General features: G+C 48.5%; 1 protein-coding gene across 2 annotated transcripts in view; it reads left to right on the top strand.

Moving 5' to 3' along the window:
• Window positions 1-4,304: 4,304 nt before the first annotated feature.
• The window catches only part of ASXL2 (ASXL transcriptional regulator 2), an 82,388-nt gene continuing 67,661 nt past the window's right edge, over window positions 4,305-19,031 (top strand). For both annotated transcript variants that reach the window (XM_069728491.1, XM_069728490.1), the window contains exon 1: window positions 4,305-4,464. In XM_069728491.1, coding sequence (XP_069584592.1) covers window positions 4,384-4,464 — 81 coding nt within the window. In that variant the 5' untranslated portion in view covers window positions 4,305-4,383. The remainder of the gene's footprint in view (window positions 4,465-19,031) is intronic.

Below are 19,031 nucleotides of genomic sequence, written 5' to 3'. Positions count from 1 at the left end.
CGAGCTCTGAGACGTGGAATCTCTGTAGACTGCAGTACCTGATCTATCCTCACACAACTGGAAGCAGCAGTGGATTGCGCCTATCCACTACCTATGCAACTCGACACTGCCTGAGGAGCTGACTAGCCTGAAGATAGAAATACAAGCCTGACTTACCTCAGAGAAATACCCCAAAGGAATAGGCAGCCCCCACATATAATGACTGTTAGCAAGATGAAAAGACAAACGTAGGAATGAAATAGATTCAGCAAAGTGAGGCCCGATATTCTAGACAGAGCGAGGATAGCAAAGAGAACTATGCAGTCTACCAAAAACCCTAAAACGAAAACCACGCAAAGGGGCAAAAAGACCCACCGTGCCGAACTAACAGCACGGCGGTGCACCCCTTTGCTTCTCAGAGCTTCCAGCAAAAGTAAATAGCAAGCTGGACAGAAAAAACAGAAAACAAACTAGAAGCACTTATCTAGCAGAGCAGCAGGCCCAAGGAAAGATGCAGTAGCTCAGATCCAACACTGGAACATTGACAAGGAGCAAGGAAGACAGACTCAGGTGGAGCTAAATAGCAAGGCAGCCAACGAGCTCACCAAAACACCTGAGGGAGGAAGCCCAGAGACTGCAATACCACTTGTGACCACAGAAGTGAACTCAGCCACAGAATTCACAACACTGTACCAACAGAATAGTGAGTGCAGCTCTGGGTTATAATACAGGATGTAACTCAGGATCAGTAATGTAATGTATGTACACAGTCACTGCACCAGCAGAATAGTGAGTGCTGCTCTAGAGTATAATACAGGATGTAACTCAGGATCAGTAATATAATGTATGTAAACAGTGACTGCACCAGCAGAATAGTGAGTGCAGCTCTGGAGTATAATACAGGATGTAACTCAGGATCAGTAATGTAATGTATGTACCCAGTGACTGCACCAGCAGAATAGTGAGTGCAGCTCTGGAGTATAATACAGGATGTAACTCAGGATCAGTATTGTAATGTATGTACCAGTGACTGCACCAGCAGAATAGTGAGTGCAGCTCTGGAGTATAATACAGGATATAACTCAGGATCAGTAATGTAATGTATGTACACATTGGTTGCACCAGCAGAATAGGGAGTGCAGCTCTGGGGTATAATACAGGATGTAACTCGGGATCAGTAATGTAATGTATGTACACAGTGACTGCACCAGCAGAATAGTGAGTGCAGCTCTGAGGTATAATACAGGATGTAACTCAGGATCAGTAATGTAATGTATGTACACAGTGACTGCACCAGCAGAATAGTGAGCGCAGCTCTGGGGTATAATACAGGATATAACTCAGGATCAGTAATGTAATGTATGTACACAGTGACTGCACCAGCAGAATAGTGAGTGCAGCTCTGGAGTATAATACAGGATATAACTCAGGATCAGTAATGTAATGTATGTACACAGTGACTGCACCAGCAGAATAGTGAGTGCAGCTCTGGAGTATAATACAGGATATAACTCAGGATCAGTAATGTAATGTATGTACACATTGACTGCACCAGCAGAATAGTGAGTGCAGCTCTGGGGTATAATACAGGATAAAACTCAGGGTCAGTAATGTATGTACACAGTGACTGCACCAGCAGAATAGTGAGTGCAGCTCTGGGGTATAATACAGGATGTAACTCAGGATTAGTAATGTAATGTATGTACACAGTGACTGCACCAGCAGAATAGTGAGTGCAGCTCTGGAGTATAATACAGGATGTAACTCAGGATCAGTAATGTAATGTATGTACACAGTGACTGCACCAGCAGAATAGTGAGTGCAGCTCTGGAGTATAATACAGGATGTAACTCAGGATCAGTAATGTATGTACACAGTGACTGCACCAGCAGAATAGTGAGTGCAGCTCTGGAGTATAATACAGGATGTAACTCAGGATCAGTAATGTAATGTATGTACACAGTGACTGCACCAGCAGAATAGTGAGTGCAGCTCTGGGCTATAATACAGGAGGTAACTCAGGATCAATAATGTAATGTATGTACACAGTGACTGCACCAGCAGAATAGTGAGTGCAGCTCTGGAGTATAATACAGGATGTAACTCAGGATCAGTAATGTAATGTATGTACATAGTGACTGCACCAGCAGCATAGTGAGTGCAGCTCAGGGGTATAATACAGGATGTAACTCAGGATCAGTAATGTAATGTATGTACACAGTGACTACACCAGCAGAATAGTGAGTGCAGCTCTGGAGTATAATACAGGATGTAACTCAGGATCAGTAATGTAATGTATGTACACAGTGACTGCACCAGCAGAATAGTGAGTGCAGCTCAGGGGTATAATACAGGATGTAACTCAGGATCAGTAATGTAATGTATGTACACAGTGACTACACCAGCAGAATAGTGAGTGCAGCTCTGGAGTATAATACAGGATGTAACTCAGGATCAGTAATGTAATGTATGTACACAGTGACTGCACCAGCAGAATAGTGAGTGCAGCTCTGGGGTATAATACAGGATGTAACTCGGGATCAGTAATGTAATGTATGTACACAGTGACTACACCAGCAGAATAGTGAGTGCAGCTCTGGAGTATAATACAGGATGTAACTCAGGATCAGTAATGTAATGTATGTACACAGTGACTACACCAGCAGAATAGTGAGCGCAGCTCTGGGGTATAATACAGGATGTAACTCAGGATCAGTAATGTAATGTATGTACACAGTGACTGCACCAGCAGAATAGTGAGTGCAGCTCTGGGGTATAATACAGGATGTAACTCAGGATCAGTAATGTAATGTATGTACACAGTGACTGCACCAGCAGAATAGTGAGTGCAGCTCTGGGGTATAATACAGGAAGTAACTCAGGATCAGTAATGTAATGTATGTACACAGTGACTGCACCAGCAGAATAGTGAGTGCAGCTCTGGAGTATAATACAGGATGTAACTCAGGATCAGTAATGTAATGTATGTACATAGTGACTGCACCAGCAGAATAGTGAGTGCAGCTCTGGAGTATAATACAGGATGTAACTCAGGATCAGTAATGTAATGTATGTACACAGTGACTACACCAGCAGAATAGTGAGTGCAGCTCTGGGGTATAATACAGGATATAACTCAGGATCAGTAATGTATGTACACAGTGACTGCACCAGCAGAATAGTGAGTGCAGCTCTGGAGTATAATACAGGATGTAACTCAGGATCAGTAATGTAATGTGTGTACACAGTGACTACACCAGCAGAATAGTGAGTGCAGCTCTGGGGTATAATACAGGATGTAACTCAGGATCAGTAATGTAATGTATGTACACAGTGACTGCACCAGCAGAATAGTGAGTGCAGCTCTGGAGTATAATACAGGATGTAACTCAGGATCAGTAATGTAATGTATGTACACAGTGACTACACCAGCAGAATAGTGAGTGCAGCTCTGGGGTATAATACAGGATATAACTCAGGATCAGTAATGTATGTACACAGTGACTGCACCAGCAGAATAGTGAGTGCAGCTCTGGGGTATAATACAGGATGTAACTCAGGATCAGTAATGTAATGTATGTACACAGTGACTGCACCAGCAGAATAGTGAGCGCAGCTCTGGAGTATAATACAGGATGTAACTCAGGATCAGTAATGTAATGTATGTACACAGTGACTGCACCAGCAGAATAGTGAGTGCAGCTCTGGAGTATAATACAGGATGTAACTCAGGATCAGTAATGTAATGTATGTACACAGTGACTGCACCAGCAGAATAGTGAGTGCAGCTCTGGAGTATAATACAGGATGTAACTCAGGATCAGTAATGTAATGTATGTACACAGTGACTGCACCAGCAGAATAGTGAGTGCAGCTCTGGGGATAATACAGGATGTAACTCAGGATCAGTAATGTAATGTATGTACACAGTGACTGCACCAGCAGAATAGTGAGTGCAGCTCTGGGGATAATACAGGATGTAACTCAGGATCAGTAATGTAATGTATGTACACAGTGACTGCACCAGCAGAATAGTGAGTGCAGCTCTGGGGATAATACAGGACCAGTTATAGGCTGTCTCGGTCTCGGTATCTGACCTCCTCTCTCCGGTTTCCTCTGCGATCTCGTCTCGGCACAGACAGCTTTTGCTTTACCACGCGATTAAAACCATGCACATGCGCAGTAGTGACTGTTTGCACCTGCTTTGCCATCTCTGTGACTCCACCCCCTCAAGCGGCCCCGCCTCTCCAATGCACAGCTCCTCCCCTGCCATTTGACAGCCGCCGCTGTACAGTAGGTGACGTCACGCATGGTCACATGACCTCTCCGTACAGTAACGGCCCCGACAACATGGCAGCTGCGAGGCAGTGAGCGCGGCCCGTCCCGGGGGGAACCGGCCACACCATGAGGGACGCGGCCCGGAGGAAGAGGAGGAAAAGGCGAAAGAAGAAGAAGGGAAGGACGTGGGCAGAGGCCGCCAAGACGGTGAGAGAGAGCAGGAGCCGTCACAGGTGTCCGAGCCCGGGCAGAGAGGACCGGGCACTGAGGGGTTAATGTGTACAGAGGGTTAATACTGATCCCGGGCTGTATACGGGGCACACAGGGGGTTAATACTGATCCCGGGCTGTATACGGGGCACACAGAGGGTTAATACTGATCCCGGGCTGTATATGGTGCACACAGAGGGTTAATACTGATCCCGGGCTGTATATGGGGCAAACAGAGGGTTAATACTGATCCCGGGCTGTATACGGGGCACACAGAGGGTTAATACTGATCCTGGGCTGTATACGGGGCACACAGGGGGTTAATACTGATCCCGGGCTGTATATGGGGCAAACAGAGGGTTAATACTGATCCCGGGCTGTATACGGGGCACACAGGGGGTTAATACTGATCCCTGGCTGTATACGGGGCACACAGAGGGTTAATACTGATCCCGGGCTGTATATGGGGCAAACAGAGGGTTAATACTGATCCCGGGCTGTATATGGGGCAAACAGAGGGTTAATACTGATCCCGGGCTGTATACGGGGCACACAGAGGGTTAATACTGATCCTGGGCTGTATACGGGGCACACAGAGGGTTAATACTGATTCCTGTGCTGTATACGGGGCACACAGAGGGTTAATACTGATCCCTGGCTGTATACGGGGCACACAGGGGGTTAATACTGATCCTGGGCTGTATACGGGGCACACAGAGGGTTAATACTGATCCTGGGCTGTATATGGGGCACACAGGGGGTTAATACTGATCCCTGGCTGTATACGGGGCACACAGAGGGTTAATACTGATCCCTGGCTGTATACGGGGCACACAGAGGGTTAATACTGATCCCGGGCTGTATACGGGGCACACAGGGGGTTAATACTGATCCCGGGCTGTATACGGGGCACACAGGGGGTTAATACTGATCCCTGGCTGTATACGGGGCACACAGAGGGTTAATACTGATCCTGGGCTGTATACGGGGCACACAGAGGGTTAATACTGATCCCGGGCTGTATACGGGGCACACAGGGGGTTAATACTGATCCTGTGCTGTATATGGGGCACACAGGGGGTTAATACTGATCCCTGGCTGTATACGGGGCACACAGAGGGTTAATACTGATCCTGGGCTGTATACGGGGCACACAGAGGGTTAATACTGATCCCTGGCTGTATACGGGGCACACAGGGGGTTAATACTGATCCCGGGCTGTATACGGGGCACACAGAGGGTTAATACTGATCCCGGGCTGTATACGGGGCACACAGAGGGTTAATACTGATCCCGGGCTGTATACGGGGCACACAGAGGGTTAATACTGATCCTGTGCTGTATATGGGGCACACAGAGGGTTAATACTGATCCTGTGCTGTATATGGGGCACACAGAGGGTTAATACTGATCCCTGGCTGTATACGGGGCACACAGAGGGTTAATACTGATCCTGGGCTGTATACGGGGCACACAGAGGGTTAATACTGATCCCGGGCTGTATACGGGGCACACAGGGGGTTAATACTGATCCTGTGCTGTATATGGGGCACACAGGGGGTTAATACTGATCCCTGGCTGTATACGGGGCACACAGAGGGTTAATACTGATCCTGGGCTGTATACGGGGCACACAGAGGGTTAATACTGATCCCTGGCTGTATACGGGGCACACAGGGGGTTAATACTGATCCTGTGCTGTATATGGGGCACACAGGGGGTTAATACTGATCCCTGGCTGTATACGGGGCACACAGAGGGTTAATACTGATCCCGGGCTGTATACGGGGCACACAGAGGGTTAATACTGATCCCTGGCTGTATACGGGGCACACAGAGGGTTAATACTGATCCCGGGCTGTATACGGGGCACACAGAGGGTTAATACTGATCCCGGGCTGTATACGGGGCACACAGAGGGTTAATACTGATCCTGTGCTGTATACGGGGCACACAGGGGGTTAATACTGATCCTGTGCTGTATACGGGGCACACAGGGGGTTAATACTGATCCTGTGCTGTATACGGGGCACACAGGGGGTTAATACTGATCCCGGGCTGTATACGGGGCACACAGAGGGTTAATACTGATCCCTGGCTGTATACGGGGCACACAGAGGGTTAATACTGATCCCTGGCTGTATACGGGGCACACAGAGGGTTAATACTGATCCCGGGCTGTATACGGGGCACAAAGAGGGTTAATACTGATCCCGGGCTGTATACGGGGCACACAGAGGGTTAATACTGATCCCGGGCTGTATACGGGGCACACAGGGGGTTAATACTGATCCTGTGCTGTATACGGGGCACACAGAGGGTTAATACTGATCCCTGGCTGTATACGGGGCACACAGAGGGTTAATACTGATCCCGGGCTGTATACGGGGCACACAGAGGGTTAATACTGATCCCGGGCTGTATACGGGGCACACAGGGGGTTAATACTGATCCTGTGCTGTATACGGGGCACACAGAGGGTTAATACTGATCCCTGGCTGTATACGGGGCACACAGAGGGTTAATACTGATCCCTGGCTGTATACGGGGCACACAGAGGGTTAATACTGATCCCGTGCTGTATACGGGGCACACAGAGGGTTAATACTGATCCTGTGCTGTATACGGGGCACACAGAGGGTTAATACTGATCCTGTGCTGTATACGGGGCACACAGAGGGTTAATACTGATCCCGGGCTGTATATGGGGCACACAGGGGGTTAATACTGATCCCGTGCTGTATACGGGGCACACAGACGGTTAATACTGATCCTGTGCTGTATACGGGGCACACAGAGGGTTAATACTGATCCTGTGCTGTATACGGGGCACACAGAGGGTTAATACTGATCCCGGGCTGTATACGGGGCACACAGAGGGTTAATACTGATCCTGTGCTGTATACGGGGCACACAGAGGGTTAATACTGATCCCGGGCTGTATACGGGGCACACAGAGGGTTAATACTGATCCTGTGCTGTATACGGGGCACACAGAGGGTTAATACTGATCCTGTGCTGTATACGGGGCACACAGAGGGTTAATACTGATCCCAGGCTGTATACGGGGCACACAGAGGGTTAATACTGATCCCTGGCTGTATATGGTGCACACAGAGGGTTAATACTGATCCCGGGCTGTATACGGGGCACACAGAGGGTTAATACTGATCCCTGGCTGTATACGGGGCACACAGAGGGTTAATACTGATCCTGTGCTGTATACGGGGCACACAGAGGGTTAATACTGATCCCGGGCTGTATACGGGGCACACAGAGGGTTAATACTGATCCCGTGCTGTATACGGGGCACACAGAGGGTTAATACTGATCCTGTGCTGTATACGGGGCACACAGAGGGTTAATACTGATCCTGTGCTGTATACGGGGCACAAAGAGGGTTAATACTGATCCCGGGCTGTATACGGGGCACACAGAGGGTAATACTGATCCCGGGCTGTATACGGGGCACACAGAGGGTTAATACTGATCCCGGGCTGTATACGGGGCACACAGAGGGTTAATACTGATCCCGGGCTGTATACGGGGCACACAGAGGGTTAATACTGATCCTGTGCTGTATACGGGGCACACAGAGGGTTAATACTGATCCCGGGCTGTATACGGGGCACACAGGGGGTTAATACTGATCCCGGGCTGTATACGGGGCACACAGGGGGTTAATACTGATCCCGGGCTGTATACGGGGCACACAGAGGGTTAATACTGATCCCGGGCTGTATACGGGGCACACAGAGGGTTAATACTGATCCCGGGCTGTATACGGGGCACACAGAGGGTTAATACTGATCCCGGGCTGTATACGGGGCACACAGAGGGTTAATACTGATCCCGGGCTGTATACGGGGCACACAGAGGGTTAATACTGATCCCGGGCTGTATACGGGGCACACAGAGGGTTAATACTGATCCCGGGCTGTATACGGGGCACACAGGGGGTTAATACTGATCTCTGGCTGTATACGGGGCACACAGAGGGTTAATACTGATCCCGGGCTGTATACGGTGCACACAGAGGGTTAATACTGATCCCGGGCTGTATACGGGGCACACAGGGGGTTAATACTGATCTCTGGCTGTATACGGGGCACACAGAGGGTTAATACTGATCCCGGGCTGTATACGGGGCACACAGGGGGTTAATACTGATCCCGGGCTGTATACGGGGCACACAGGGGGTTAATACTGATCCCGGGCTGTATACGGGGCACACAGAGGGTTAATACTGATCCCTGGCTGTATACGGGGCACACAGGGGGTTAATACTGATCCCGGGCTGTATACGGGGCACACAGGGGGTTAATACTGATCCCGTGCTGTATATGGGGCACACAGGGGGTTAATACTGATCCCGGGCTGTATACGGGGCACACAGAGGGTTAATACTGATCCCGGGCTGTATACGGGGCACACAGAGGGTTAATACTGATCCCTGGCTGTATACGGGGCACACAGAGGGTTAATACTGATCCCGGGCTGTATATGGGGCACACAGGGGGTTAATACTGATCCCTGGCTGTATATGGGGCACACAGAGGGTTAATACTGATCCTGGGCTATATACGGGGCACACAGGGGGTTAATACTGATCCCTGGCTGTATACGGGGCACACAGAGGGTTAATACTGATCCTGGGCTGTATACGGGGCACACAGAGGGTTAATACTGATCCTGGGCTGTATACGGGGCACACAGAGGGTTAATACTGATCCTGGGCTGTATACGGGGCACACAGATGGTTAATACTGATCCCTGGCTGTATACGGGGCACACAGGGGGTAAATACATCAGAGGGGCATACAGAGGGTTAATAGTGTCCCTGTATACGGTGTCAGGCTCAGTATTATCCCCTAGTGCCCCTGTATACGGTGTCAGGCTCAGTATTATCCTCTAGTGCCCCTGTATACGGTGTCAGGCTCAGTATTATCCTCTAGTGTCCCTGTATACGGTGTCAGGCTCAGTATTATCTCCTAGTGTCCCTGTATACGGTGTCAGGCTCAGTATTATCCTCTAGTGTCCCTGTATACGGTGTCAGGCTCAGTATTATCCTCTAATGTCCCTGTATACGGTGTCAGGCTCAGTATTATCTCCTAGTGTCCCTGTATACGGTGTCAGGCTCAGTATTATCTCCTAGTGTCCCTGTATATGGTGTCAGGCTCAGTATTATCCTCTAGTGTCCCTGTATATGGTGTCAGGCTCAGTATTATCTCCTAGTGCCCCTGTATACGGTGTCAGGCTCAGTATTATCCTCTAGTGCCCCTGTATATGGTGTCAGGCTCTGTATTATCTCCTAGTGCCCCTGTATATGGTGTCAGGCTCTGTATTATCTCCTAGTGCCCCTGTATACGGTGTCAGGCTCAGTATTATCCTCTAGTGCCCCTGTATATGGTGTCAGGCTCAGTATTATCCTCTAGTGTCCCTGTATACGGTGTCAGGCTCAGTATTATCTCCTAGTGCCCCTGTATACGGTGTCAGGCTCAGTATTATCCTCTAGTGCCCCTGTATATGGTGTCAGGCTCAGTATTATCCTCTAGTGTCCCTGTATACGGTGTCAGGCTCAGTATTATCCTCTAATGTCCCTGTATATGGTGTCAGGCTCAGTATTATCCTCTAGTGTCCCTGTATGCGGTGTCAGGCTCAGTATTATCTCCTAGTGCCCCTGTATACGGTGTCAGGCTCAGTATTATCCTCTAGTGCCCCTGTATATGGTGTCAGGCTCAGTATTATCCTCTAGTGTCCCTGTATACGGTGTCAGGCTCAGTATTATCCTCTAATGTCCCTGTATACGGTGTCAGGCTCAGTATTATCTCCTAGTGTCCCTGTATACGGTGTCAGGCTCAGTATTATCTCCTAGTGTCCCTGTATATGGTGTCAGGCTCAGTATTATCCTCTAGTGTCCCTGTATACGGTGTCAGGCTCAGTATTATCCTCTAGTGTCCCTGTATACGGTGTCAGGCTCAGTATTATCCCCTAGTGTCCCTGTATACGGTGTCAGGCTCAGTATTATCCTCTAGTGTCCCTGTATACGGTGTCAGGCTCAGTATTATCCTCTAGTGTCCCTGTATACGGTGTCAGGCTCAGTATTATCCTCTAGTGTCCCTGTATACGGTGTCAGGCTCAGTATTATCCTCTAATGTCCCTGTATACGGTGTCAGGCTCAGTATTATCTCCTAGTGTCCCTGTATACGGTGTCAGGCTCAGTATTATCTCCTAGTGTCCCTGTATACGGTGTCAGGCTCAGTATTATCTCCTAGTGCCCCTGTATACGGTGTCAGGCTCAGTATTATCTCCTAGTGTCCCTGTATATGTTGTCAGGCTCAGTATTATCTCCTAGTGTCCCTGTATACGGTGTCAGGCTCAGTATTATCCTCTAGTGTCCCTGTATACGGTGTCAGGCTCAGTATTATCCCCTAGTGTCCCTGTATACGGTGTCAGGCTCAGTATTATCCTCTAGTGCTTCTGTATATGGTGTCAGGCTCAATATTATCTCCTAGTGTCCCTGTATACGGTGTCAGGCTCAGTATTATCCTCTAGTGCCCCTGTATACGGTGTCAGGCTCAGTATTATCCTCTAGTGCCCCTGTATACGGTGTCAGGCTCAGTATTATCTCCTAGTGCCCCTGTATACGGTGTCAGGCTCAGTATTATCCTCTAGTGTCCCTGTATACGGTGTCAGGCTCAGTATTATCCTCTAGTGCCCCTGTATACGGTGTCAGGCTCAGTATTATCTCCTAGTGCCCCTGTATACGGTGTCAGGCTCAGTATTATCCTCTAGTGCCCCTGTATACGGTGTCAGGCTCAGTATTATCCTCTAGTGCCCCTGTATACGGTGTCAGGCTCAGTATTATCTCCTAGTGCCCCTGTATACGGTGTCAGGCTCAGTATTATCCTCTAGTGTCCCTGTATACGGTGTCAGGCTCAGTATTATCTCCTAGTGTCCCTGTATACGGTGTCAGGCTCAGTATTATCCTCTAATGTCCCTGTATACGGTGTCAGGCTCAGTATTATCTCCTAGTGTCCCTGTATATGGTGTCAGGCTCAGTATTATCCTCTAGTGTCCCTGTATATGGTGTCAGGCTCAGTATTATCCTCTAGTGTCCCTGTATACGGTGTCAGGCTCAGTATTATCCTCTAATGTCCCTGTATACGGTGTCAGGCTCAGTATTATCTCCTAGTGTCCCTGTATACGGTGTCAGGCTCAGTATTATCTCCTAGTGTTCCTGTATACGGTGTCAGGCTCAGTATTATCCTCTAGTGCCCCTGTATACGGTGTCAGGCTCAGTATTATCTCCTAGTGCCCCTGTATACGGTGTCAGGCTCAGTATTATCTCCTAGTGCCCCTGTATACGGTGTCAGGCTCAGTATTATCTCCTAGTGTCCCTGTATATGTTGTCAGGCTCAGTATTATCTCCTAGTGTCCCTGTATACGGTGTCAGGCTCAGTATTATCTCCTAGTGTCCCTGTATATGATGTCAGGCTCAGTATTATCCTCTAGTGTCCCTGTATACGGTGTCAGGCTCAGTATTATCCTCTAGTGCTTCTGTATATGGTGTCAGGCTCAGTATTATCCCCTAGTGTCCCTGTATACGGTGTCAGGCTCAGTATTATCCTCTAGTGTCCCTGTATACGGTGTCAGGCTCAGTATTATCTCCTAGTGTTCCTGTATACGGTGTCAGGCTCAGTATTATCCTCTAGTGTCCCTGTATACGGTGTCAGGCTCAGTATTATCCTCTAGTGCCCCTGTATACGGTGTCAGGCTCAGTATTATCCTCTAGTGCCCCTGTATACGGTGTCAGGCTCAGTATTATCTCCTAGTGCCCCTGTATACGGTGTCAGGCTCAGTATTATCTCCTAGTGCCCCTGTATACGGTGTCAGGCTCAGTATTATCTCCTAGTGTCCCTGTATATGTTGTCAGGCTCAGTATTATCTCCTAGTGTCCCTGTATACGGTGTCAGGCTCAGTATTATCCTCTAGTGCTTCTGTATATGGTGTCAGGCTCAGTATTATCCCCTAGTGTCCCTGTATACGGTGTCAGGCTCAGTATTATCCCCTAGTGTCCCTGTATACGGTGTCAGGCTCAGTATTATCCTCTAGTGCCCCTGTATACGGTGTCAGGCTCAGTATTATCCTCTAGTGCCCCTGTATATGGTGTCAGGCTCAGTATTATCTCCTAGTGTCCCTGTATACGGTGTCAGGCTCAGTATTATCCTCTAGTGCCCCTGTATACGGTGTCAGGCTCAGTATTATCCTCTAGTGCCCCTGTATATGGTGTCAGGCTCAGTATTATCCTCTAGTGTCCCTGTATATGGTGTCAGGCTCAGTATTATCTCCTAGTGCCCCTGTATACGGTGTCAGGCTCAGTATTATCCTCTAGTGCCCCTGTATACGGTGTCAGGCTCAGTATTATCCTCTAGTGTCCCTGTATACGGTGTCAGGCTCAGTATTATCTCCTAGTGCCCCTGTATACGGTGTCAGGCTCAGTATTATCCTCTAGTGCCCCTGTATACGGTGTCAGGCTCAGTATTATCCCCTAGTGTCCCTGTATACGGTGTCAGGCTCAGTATTATCTTCTAGTGTCCCTGTATACGGTGTCAGGCTCAGTATTATCCCCTAGTGTCCCTGTATACGGTGTCAGGCTCAGTATTATCTCCTAGTGTCCCTGTATATGGTGTCAGGCTCAGTATTATCCTCTAGTGTCCCTGTATACGGTGTCAGGCTCAGTATTATCCTCTAGTGCCCCTGTATACGGTGTCAGGCTCAGTATTATCCTCTAGTGCCCCTGTATATGGTGTCAGGCTCAGTATTATCCTCTAGTGTCCCTGTATACGGTGTCAGGCTCAGTATTATCCTCTAGTGTCCCTGTATATGGTGTCAGGCTCAGTATTAACCCCTAGTGTCCCTGTATATGGTGTCAGGCTCAGTATTATCCCCTAGTGTCCCTGTATACGGTGTCAGGCTCAGTATTATCCTCTAGTGTCCCTGTATACGGTGTCAGGCTCAGTATTATCCTCTAGTGCCCCTGTATACGGTGTCAGGCTCAGTATTATCCTCTAGTGCCCCTGTATACGGTGTCAGGCTCAGTACTATCCTCTAGTGCCCCTGTATACGGTGTCAGGCTCAGTATTATCCTCTAGTGTCCCTGTATACGGTGTCAGGCTCAGTATTATCCTCTAGTGTCCCTGTATACGGTGTCAGGCTCAGTATTATCCTCTAGTGTCCCTGTATATGGTGTCAGGCTCAGTATTATCTCCTAGTGTCCCTGTATATGGTGTCAGGCTCAGTATTATCTCCTAGTGCCCCTGTATACGGTGTCAGGCTCAGTATTATCTCCTAGTGTCCCTGTATACGGTGTCAGGCTCAGTACTATCCTCTAGTGCCCCTGTATACGGTGTCAGGCTCAGTATTATCCTCTAGTGTCCCTGTATACGGTGTCAGGCTCAGTATTATCCTCTAGTGTCCCTGTATACGGTGTCAGGCTCAGTATTATCTCCTAGTGTCCCTGTATATGGTGTCAGGCTCAGTATTATCCTCTAGTGTCCCTGTATACGGTGTCAGGCTCAGTATTATCCTCTAGTGTCCCTGTATACGGTGTCAGGCTCAGTATTATCTCCTAGTGCCCCTGTATATGGTGTCAGGCTCAGTATTATCCTCTAGTGCCCCTGTATATGGTGTCAGGATCAGTATTATCCCCTAGTGTCCCTGTATGCGGTGTCAGGCTCAGTATTATCTCCTAGTGTCCCTGTATATGGTGTCAGGCTCAGTATTATCCTCTAGTGTCCCTGTATACGGTGTCAGGCTCAGTATTATCCTCTAGTGTCCCTGTATATGGTGTCAGGCTCAGTATTATCTCCTAGTGCCCCTGTATACGGTGTCAGGCTCAGTATTATCCTCTAGTGCCCCTGTATATGGTGTCAGGCTCAGTATTATCTCCTAGTGCCCCTGTATACGGTGTCAGGCTCAGTATTATCTCCTAGTGCCCCTGTATATGGTGTCAGGCTCAGTATTATCCTCTAGTGCCCCTGTATATGGTGTCAGGCTCAGTATTATCCTCTAGTGTCCCTGTATACGGTGTCAGGCTCAGTATTATCTCCTAGTGCCCCTGTATACGGTGTCAGGCTCAGTATTATCTCCTAGTGCCCCTGTATACGGTGTCAGGCTCAGTATTATCCTCTAGTGCCCCTGTATACGGTGTCGGGCTCAGTATTATCCTCTAGTGCCCCTGTATACGGTGTCAGGCTCAGTATTATCCTCTAGTGTTCCTGTATACGGTGTCAGGCTCAGTATTATCTCCTAGTGCCCCTGTATACGGTGTCAGGCTCAGTATTATCTCCTAGTGCCCCTGTATATGGTGTCAGGCTCAGTATTATCCTCTAGTGTCCCTGTATACGGTGTCAGGCTCAGTATTATCCCCTAGTGCCCCTGTATACGGTGTCAGGCTCAGTATTATCCTCTAGTGCCCCTGTATACGGTGTCAGGCTCAGTATTATCCTCTAGTGTCCCTGTATACGGTGTCAGGCTCAGTATTATCTCCTAGTGTCCCTGTATACGGTGTCAGGCTCAGTATTATCCTCTAGTGTCCCTGTATACGGTGTCAGGCTCAGTATTATCCTCTAGTGCCCCTGTATACGGTGTCAGGCTCAGTATTATCCTCTAGTGTCCCTGTATACGGTGTCAGGCTCAGTATTATCCTCTAGTGTCCCTGTATATGGTGTCAGGCTCAGTATTATCCCCTAGTGCCCCTGTATACGGTGTCAGGCTCAGTATTATCCTCTAGTGTCCCTGTATACGGTGTCAGGCTCAGTATTATCCCCTAGTGTCCCTGTATACGGTGTCAGGCTCAGTATTATCCCCTAGTGTCCCTGTATACGGTGTCAGGCTCAGTATTATCTCCTAGTGTCCCTGTATACGGTGTCAGGCTCAGTATTATCTCCTAGTGCCCCTGTATACGGTGTCAGGCTCAGTATTATCTCCTAGTGTCCCTGTATACGGTGTCAGGCTCAGTATTATCCCCTAGTGTCCCTGTATACGGTGTCAGGCTCAGTATTATCCCCTAGTGTCCCTGTATACGGTGTCAGGCTCAGTATTATCTCCTAGTGTCCCTGTATACGGTGTCAGGCTCAGTATCATCTCCTAGTGCCCCTGTATACGGTGTCAGGCTCAGTATCATCTCCTAGTGCCCCTGTATACGGTGTCAGGCTCAGTATTATCTCCTAGTGCCCCTGTATACGGTGTCAGGCTCAGTATTATCCTCTAGTGTCCCTGTATATGGTGTCAGGCTCAGTATTATCTCCTAGTGTCCCTGTATACGGTGTCAGGCTCAGTATTATCCTCTAGTGTCCCTGTATACGGTGTCAGGCTCAGTATTATCCCCTAGTATCCCTGTATACGGTGTCAGGCTCAGTATTATCCCCTAGTGTCCCTGTATACGGTGTCAGGCTCAGTATTATCTCCTAGTGTCCCTGTATACGGTGTCAGGCTCAGTATTATCTCCTAGTGCCCCTGTATACGGTGTCAGGCTCAGTATTATCTCCTAGTGTCCCTGTATACGGTGTCAGGCTCAGTATTATCCCCTAGTGTCCCTGTATACGGTGTCAGGCTCAGTATTATCCCCTAGTGTCCCTGTATACGGTGTCAGGCTCAGTATTATCTCCTAGTGTCCCTGTATACGGTGTCAGGCTCAGTATCATCTCCTAGTGCCCCTGTATACGGTGTCAGGCTCAGTATCATCTCCTAGTGCCCCTGTATACGGTGTCAGGCTCAGTATTATCTCCTAGTGCCCCTGTATATGGTGTCAGGCTCAGTATTATCCTCTAGTGTCCCTGTATACGGTGTCAGGCTCAGTATTATCCTCTAGTGTCCCTGTATACGGTGTCAGGCTCAGTATTATCCTCTAGTGTCCCTGTATATGGTGTCAGGCTCAGTATTATCCTCTAGTGTCCCTGTATACGGTGTCAGGCTCAGTATTATCCTCTAGTGCCCCTGTATATGGTGTCAGGCTCAGTATTATCTCCTAGTGCCCCTGTATACGGTGTCAGGCTCAGTATTATCTCCTAGTGCCCCTGTATACGGTGTCAGGCTCAGTATTATCCTCTAGTGCCCCTGTATATGGTGTCAGGCTCAGTATTATCCTCTAGTGTCCCTGTATATGGTGTCAGGCTCAGTATTATCCTCTAGTGCTTCTGTATATGGTGTCAGGCTCAGTATTATCTCCTAGTGCCCCTGTATATGGTGTCAGGCTCAGTATTATCTCCTAGTGCCCCTGTATACGGTGTCAGGCTCAGTATTATCTCCTAGTGTCCCTGTATACGGTGTCAGGCTCAGTATTATCCTCTAGTGTCCCTGTATATGGTGTCAGGCTCAGTATTATCCTCTAGTGTCCCTGTATACGGTGTCAGGCTCAGTATTATCCTCTAGTGCTTCTGTATATGGTGTCAGGCTCAGTATTATCCTCTAGTGTCCCTGTATACGGTGTCAGGCTCAGTATTATCCTCTAGTGTCCCTGTATATGGTGTCAGGCTCAGTATTATCCTCTAGTGCCCCTGTATACGGTGTCAGGCTCAGTATTATCCTCTAGTGTCCCTGTATACGGTGTCAGGCTCAGTATTATCCTCTAGTGCTTCTGTATACGGTGTCAGGCTCAGTATTATCCTCTAGTGCCCCTGTATACGGTGTCAGGCTCAGTATTATCCTCTAGTGTCCATGTATACGGTGTCAGGCTCAGTATTATCCTCTAGTGTCCCTGTATATGGTGTCAGGCTCAGTATTATCCTCTAGTGCCCCTGTATACGGTGTCAGGCTCAGTATTATCCTCTAGTGTCCCTGTATACGGTGTCAGGCTCAGTATTATCCTCTAGTGTCCATGTATACGGTGTCAGGCTCAGTATTATCCTCTAGTGTCCCTGTATACGGTGTCAGGCTCAGTATTATCCTCTAGTGTCCCTGTATATGGTGTCAGGCTCAGTATTATCCTCTAGTGCCCCTGTATACGGTGTCAGGCTCAGTATTATCCTCTAGTGTCCCTGTATACGGTGTCAGGCTCAGTATTATCCTCTAGTGCCCCTGTATTCCGTGTCAGGCTCAGTATTATCCTCTAGTGCCCCTGTATTCCGTGTCAGGCTCAGTATTATCCTCTAGTGCCCCTGTATACGGTGTCAGGCTCAGTATTATCCTCTAGTGCCCCTGTATACGGTGTCAGGCTCAGTATTATCCTCTAGTGCCCCTGTATACGGTGTCAGGCTCAGTATTATCCTCTAGTGTTCCTGTATACGGTGTCAGGCTCAGTATTATCCTCTAGTGTCCCTGTATACGGTGTCAGGCTCAGTATTATCCTCTAGTGCCCCTGTATACGGTGTCAGGCTCAGTATTCTCCTCTAGTGTTCCTGTATACGGTGTCAGGCTCAGTATTATCCTCTAGTGTCCCTGTATACGGTGTCAGGCTCAGTATTATCCTCTAGTGTCCCTGTATATGGTGTCAGGCTCAGTATTATCCCCTAGTGTCCCTGTATACGGTGTCAGGCTCAGTATTATCCTCTAGTGCCCCTGTATACGGTGTCAGGCTCAGTATTATCCTCTAGTGTCCCTGTATACGGTGTCAGGCTCAGTATTATCCTCTAGTGTCCCTGTATACGGTGTCAGGCTCAGTATTATCCTCTAGTGCCCCTGTATATGGTGTCAGGCTCAGTATTATCCTCTAGTGTCCCTGTATATGGTGTCAGGCTCAGTATTATCCCCTAGTGTCCCTGTATACGGTGTCAGGCTCAGTATTATCCTCTAGTGTCCCTGTATACGGTGTCAGGCTCAGTATTATCCTCTAGTGTCCCTGTATACGGTGTCAGGCTCAGTATTATCCTCTAGTGTCCCTGTATACGGTGTCAGGCTCAGTATTATCCTCTAGTGCCCCTGTATACGGTGTCAGGCTCAGTATTATCCTCTAGTGCCCCTGTATACGGTGTCAGGCTCAGTATTATCCTCTAGTGTCCCTGTATACGGTGTCAGGCTCAGTATTATCCTCTAGTGTCCCTGTATACGGTGTCAGGCTCAGTATTATCCTCTAGTGCCCCTGTATACGGTGTCAGGCTCAGTATTATCCTCTAGTGTTCCTGTATACGGTGTCAGGCTCAGTATTATCCTCTAGTGTCCCTGTATACGGTGTCAGGCTCAGTATTATCCTCTAGTGCCCCTGTATACGGTGTCAGGCTCAGTATTCTCCTCTAGTGTTCCTGTATACGGTGTCAGGCTCAGTATTATCCTCTAGTGTCCCTGTATACGGTGTCAGGCTCAGTATTATCCTCTAGTGTCCCTGTATATGGTGTCAGGCTCAGTATTATCCCCTAGTGTCCCTGTATACGGTGTCAGGCTCAGTATTATCCTCTAGTGCCCCTGTATACGGTGTCAGGCTCAGTATTATCCTCTAGTGTCCCTGTATACGGTGTCAGGCTCAGTATTATCCTCTAGTGTCCCTGTATACGGTGTCAGGCTCAGTATTATCCTCTAGTGCCCCTGTATATGGTGTCAGGCTCAGTATTATCCTCTAGTGTCCCTGTA

This window comes from Ranitomeya imitator, chromosome 5 (assembly GCF_032444005.1).
Source record: "Ranitomeya imitator isolate aRanImi1 chromosome 5, aRanImi1.pri, whole genome shotgun sequence".
Taxonomy (NCBI): domain Eukaryota; kingdom Metazoa; phylum Chordata; class Amphibia; order Anura; family Dendrobatidae; genus Ranitomeya; species Ranitomeya imitator.
Note: the sequence above shows the minus strand (reverse complement) of the source record. Positions and strands in the feature narration are given on the sequence as shown.